General features: G+C 34.0%; 1 protein-coding gene across 3 annotated transcripts in view; it reads right to left on the bottom strand.

The window, feature by feature from the left end:
* Window positions 1-558: 558 nt before the first annotated feature.
* Window positions 559-6,000, bottom strand: part of CDH19 (cadherin 19) — a 116,019-nt gene continuing 110,577 nt past the window's right edge. For all 3 annotated transcript variants that reach the window (XM_085052466.1, XM_085052467.1, XM_085052465.1), the window contains one exon: window positions 559-4,277. In XM_085052466.1, coding sequence (XP_084908592.1) covers window positions 3,784-4,277 — 494 coding nt within the window. In that variant the 3' untranslated portion in view covers window positions 559-3,783. The remainder of the gene's footprint in view (window positions 4,278-6,000) is intronic.

Here is a 6,000-nt window from a genome sequence, read left to right as displayed (position 1 = left end):
ATATGAAGAATTTCTCTTTTTCCAAACAAATACAAAAGCAACCACATCACTGTTGTCAAATGTGTCAACCTTTTTTTTTTTAATAAACATTAATTTTCTCTATTTCTCTTTATAAGACATAGGTTTACCATTTTTCTGGTAGAAACGTTATAGATTTTACTAATAGCTACAGTTTTTTTTTCATATAACATTTATTCTATTTGTTTGTAATCTGGATCAAGGGTGAAATTCCTTTTTTTCCAGAATGTAAAATCACATAAACTCCTTCAGCTTCTCCTCCTTGGAGAGCATATATTAGATCTGACTTTCAAGCATAAGATGCACACTCTCTTTTCAGACACATTTTACTCTCATCTGACAGGGTAACCCCTTATAATTGAGTGTTAAAACAACCAGATTTCCAGTGCAGATTTTGAGAGCAAAACTAGGAGTGTAATGACAATACCTGTGAGAAAATGCAGTAGAAAAATTATGTGGTTTAAAGATAAAGACTATCCTCAGTAGTATGCAGGATTTCTTCTCAGTATTATGAAAATAAAAAACCTGCATCAGGATATGTAAAGTGAAAACCAAACTGAAACTTTTTGTTTTGGCTTAATTGATAAACAAAATATACTTTTTCCAGTCACAGCAATGAGTATGAAGGTGTAATATGCTATCAAGTGATTTCTATCTTTTTCAACTTCAGGTTTATTATATATGCATAGTCTTCATTTCCTTGGATTTTAAATAATAAAACAAAACCCACAACACTCTGAATCCATATGAGTGAGACTGAAACAGAAAACCAATCTTTTGTCTGGTATTTCTGTAATTTTTAAACTTTTTTTTACCAGGTTACAGAAAAAGACATATGCAGGAATATCTCTTCACAGCATTCATATAGAAAAGCAGTGTGTGTGATCCTACTTCCTTTGACCAGCAAATAAGTCTTCCTTATATTCCCTTAGACAGGTCATAAATAGCTGAACATTTCTTTATCATCTGTCACCATATTTGCACTCTTCAGTTCAGCCAATAACATAGTGAATTCTATCTACTAATCAAATTTTGAAAGATAAAAATAATGGAGGACTCTATGTGAAAAAAAAACATGCCACAATTTAACATATTTCATCATCAGAAACTCTGACTTATAGTTTATCCTTTATTAATTTCATGTTACTCAGGACTGTGATGTCTCTTATATGATAAATTTTTGCTTACTCAGAATGTTTTACTTCCTTCAAGTAAGAAGACAATTCTAAAAAGCATTTTTCCACACATTGTTCAGCTAACTTAAAAGAAGTCTGAAGCTGTTGAGTAAGTTCAGTGGTTCTTTCCTCACATGTGAAAATAAATTGACAAGGTTGACTTACACGGAATACCAGGAACCTAATAAGGTGTGGTGCAGTAACAGCTGGGAATAACTTCTTGTTTCAGAGCAAAACATGCCCTTTCTCTGTTATGCAAATATGATCTAAGGCTTTTTCAGCTAAGGATCACTTGAAATCCATTGCAGGCCATTATTCTTTTTCACATAGAAATTATTGACAATGGCATACACTGCTTACAAAAACTATGTGTTAGTGGTATACACTAGTTACAAAAATTATTTATTGTTAAAATACTTCACAGTAAAGAGAAAATCAAAAATGCAAATATGGTTGAGTGTTCAAGGTTATTTCCCTACATAAATGGACAAAATCGCTGGATTGAGAAAGGATCAGACACTGTTATCCTTTTTGTTCTTAATACAACCTGAAAGCACAAAGAATTCTCTTAAAGCCACTGGAACCATCTGTGAAATAAGGATTTGTTTAGGGTATAACCCACATAAATCTATAGACCTAATCCTAAACATGTAGTTTTCACTGTTGTAAACAACCAGTAGTGTATAGCTGTTTTCTCTTTCTCTAGTCCTTTCCATGGAGCAAATTACAAATATGTAAAATAATATCTGAAATAAGAGTAATTTTGCCACATGTGTTTGAAAGCCATTGGAGTAAAAAGTTAGAGTCATTAATACAATGTTTTCACTCGTGCATCTTTTAAAGCTCTTTTGTAGCTGCTCATTCACACTGGTATCCTAGAATGAGACTGGAAAGTGTAATTTTTTTTCTTAGGAAGCAAGTTCTGCTTCATATGCTCCTGGCTGGATGACCACTCTGCTCCCTTACCCCCCTACCCATAATTTTCTAGCTATGAATATAATGAATAATGTTTCTGTCCTTACCAGACCTCACACTGGAAATCTCTCCTGATTTTCAAACTCCTCCATGTTTTATTTTTAGGTAGCAGGAATTTAAACTCTGTACTGGCACTTTTCCATTTATCCTACATACCTTGATTTTCTTCAGTGATGAACAGCTGTAGTAAATATTGCAGAATTTCTTTTTTGCATGCCTTTTTTGATTCTTTGTTGGGGTTTGTTTATGTATTTGTTTCTTTCCTGACTCTGTAATTCAGTTGCACTTACCTAAAATGTTACTAAAAAAGAAAAAAAAGGAAAACAGAAAGAAATATGTTGCATAATTTAGTTTATCCTGATGTCAGATTTTAGGTGGTTTAATTAGTGAATTACAAGATATAATTTCTGTGAAATGAGTACCTGATGAAAGAGAGGTGAATAAAATACAGGTGGGTTGCTTTGTCAAAACAGACCATTTTGAGAACATTTGATGACCTCAGTTCCAAAATTGCTGCTGGGTAGTGGCAAAAGTGAAGAAATATTCCAAGACATCATTATATTTGTTATGGAATGGTTGGGAAAAATACTGTGTGAAATTAATTTTGAAATCTTACTTGAGTCTTGCACAATGATTCAGGATCATTTTCAAAGTGGATTAACATTTAAAGTATTTTATTATCTTATTACATAAAGTTTTATAACCATCAGCTTAGCATTTTAAAGACTCTTAATATTGTTATAATAAAACTGGCTACTGCAGCTAATTTTATATTCCATAATAAAAAAATAAATCTGTGCTGGTAAATCAGTCATCCTTTAAACTCTTAATAAAAGGAAAAATGCCTGTATTTGGACAGCATTTTTTTCTAAGTGCAGTAATATATAATGTGGTCGATTGCAGTATTTAAGTTAAATATTGATTCTTTTTCCTATCTTATTTGCTAAATTAAGTATTGGTTTACACATTTTCCAATAGCTTCATTAAAAACTAAAATGGCAGCAACTATGTGCTGGTGTTGTAATGGGTTTTTATTTTTATACTGACAGAAAAAGACATTTGTTTTAGTTTTATCATCCTGAGAAAAATAAATAGATGATTTTGTGAGCACTTCTGACAACAGCATTAGAATATCTAGGGTCTACTTTTTCACACAATTATATTTATATAATGAAGCATTATACAAATATGCGTGCTTAACTTTGGTTAATGTGTTCAACTGCAACAGCAAAAGCCTTTCAACTTTGGAAACTGTTTAAAGCTTATGGATGACAGAATGTTTACAACATCCATTTATGGCTTCTACTCCTCCTTTTTTACATGCAAGATCCAGATTTTCAGTATCCAGAAGAGGACCTAGATATCAAAAGCAGCAGAGCTTGCATTCAAGCACCTAGATAACCACAAGGATTTCAAACGAGAACCTCCATTCCTTCATGTTATAAAATCCCTGGTGTGATTTTTCAAGAGATTTCCACATCCAAGACTTTCCATATTAAAACCCTTGGGGTCTTATTTTTCATGTTTAAATGTGGGACGATCTCTTTTTTTAAATCTCCACTGTTGAGTTTGGTTGCTGAGACTTAGGAAAACAAAAGAACAAATCAAAGAGTAGTTAATCCCCCACACTTCTTTGGGAAGTGTACATGCCTGCAAGCTGTTTAAAGTGAGGTCCCCAGTCTGCAAGGTAGTCATAACTCTGATCCATGTCTGAAGTGTTTGAACCCAGCGAGCTGAGCGATCCTGCCAAAGAGCCAGTCCCCTCAAACGCATAGGTCTGAAGTGAGTCATATGGTGGAACACGAGGATCTGTGTTAGCCTCTTCAAGCTTTTCTGAAATGAATTGCCTGAAGATTGCGCTGTCTGGGCCAACCTGCAGAGACTGTCTGTAGAGGCTCTGGATTTCGGAGACCACCTTCTTCCGAGGTTTGTGCGTTCGCATGACAGTGCGTGTCCTCAGTGCTGAAATATCAAAGGCTTCTGTGTCCTCCTCGCCACCTCCTTCGTCATCGTAACTGACAATGTTCTCTCTGAATTCTTCCATCTTCTCTGAAAAGGGAGGCTTCTTCTTCTTTTGCTGCCTTATGGTTACAATTGCCAGAAAGAACACTGACAAAATAAAAAGAATAGAAGGGAAGGGAAAAGGAAAAATCAAACAGAACTAGAGACTTTGAATGTGCTTGGAAAGATTAAAAAAAATCACAACTTATCTTAGTATCAATGCTGTTGCAAAGTGAAGCTATCTTAACAAATTTATAGAGCTGTAATTTTTATGGATTTTATGGCTTTGAGATGAGCAATGGGTGTGTTGGCAAAATGGCTACAAAGGGACTTATAAAAAAGGTGAATGAAATGGAGCAGTCCTTTTGGCAGATACAAGTTTGAAACTGACTGAAACACAGGTTATGCTTTTTGAAAGTGCTTTTCTTATCACATAGCATATCCATTTCACATTCAGAATTTAAATTCTTAATCTCTAACAGTCTCTCTGATAAAAGCCCCAGGAAGATCAAATGAAAAATGAGACAATGAACAAGGTATCCTCCTAACCTGGTTGAATTATTCAGTTCCACAGACTATGCAGAATGGTGTTCAACTATTTCTGTTATGCTGGTTTGCAAATTTGAAGACTCTCAGTAAATTCTGTGTCATTTTACTGTCAAGGCCTATGAATCAGATGATCTTTTTTCTTTCACCGGTGAAAACTTTTAAGAATTTTCTTTTAAAGCATTATTTTAAATCATACATAACTTACTTTTAACTGAAGATCCCTTTAAATTAGTCTATGACTTTCACAGAGATTAATTATTTCAGTTTTAACTATATCTTGCTGCAGTTCTCTTTAATAAGTATTTTGTGGACTGCAGTTTTTTATTCAGGACACAAAATGATACAATTACCAAAAATTACAGGATTTTACTTAAGGATTTTACTTCACTTAAGAATATAAGGAACCAGAAGTAGTTCTTTTTTCCATATTTATAATAAACTATTCAATTTTGTTGAGATATACCAACATAAAACTTGAAAGCACTGGAAACAAAAATCTCTACCATATATTCACAAAACCCAGATGGTTTTCCCTTTCCAAACCCTTTGCATGGTGAACTCTTCTAACGTTACACATAACACTTGAAAATTAGTTTTGAGAGATAAATGGCAAACCTATTAGATATAGAACATTTTATTATTGCATTTTAAATAATCAGAAATATACATTAAAATATTTAATGAATTTAAAATATGTGTGTTTGTAAGGAGTGTAGTAATAGATAAGACTTTTTTCTTCTTTTGGACTAATATATTTATCTACATACTTGCTTTGGCTTTTGTGATATGAATAGGCCCAGTAGATGCCATGGGTTTATTCTAGCTGGAGGGAGAATTTCTCTGTAAACACCCAAGAAACCCTTGATGAATAATTCCCTCACCTGGATAATGCAAAGATACTCTTTGCCTGATCCTTAGTCCCTGAAGTGGATAACACAAAGTGAACAAGTTCAGATACCCTGCAACAATCCAACAAAACTTGAAATGCACACTGACCTGCAAGCTTAAACTGACTGAAAGGCATAAGGCAGGTCTAAAATAAGATTCAAATAAGGTGACTTGGAAGTGCAGGCAAAACCAGAAACAACAAATTCAATTTTATGTTCCTGTGTCCTCCACTGGAAACCAGGACATGGATGTAGGGGAACTAGTGCAAAGCCTGGGCTTTGCTATGGAGCCAAAAAATGGCTGGTATCTACCCAAGAGTACTCCCATTTAGACATAAAAAATTATGTCGTGCTGCAGTGTTGCAGTTTAAGGGATGTTATAGCAGACCTTACCA

The sequence above is a fragment of the Lichenostomus cassidix genome, chromosome 2, assembly GCF_008360975.1.
Source record: "Lichenostomus cassidix isolate B80296 chromosome 2, HeHo_3.0, whole genome shotgun sequence".
NCBI lineage: Eukaryota > Metazoa > Chordata > Aves > Passeriformes > Meliphagidae > Lichenostomus > Lichenostomus cassidix.
The sequence above is the reverse complement of the archived record's forward strand: the minus strand, read 5'-3'. Positions and strand labels throughout refer to the sequence as shown.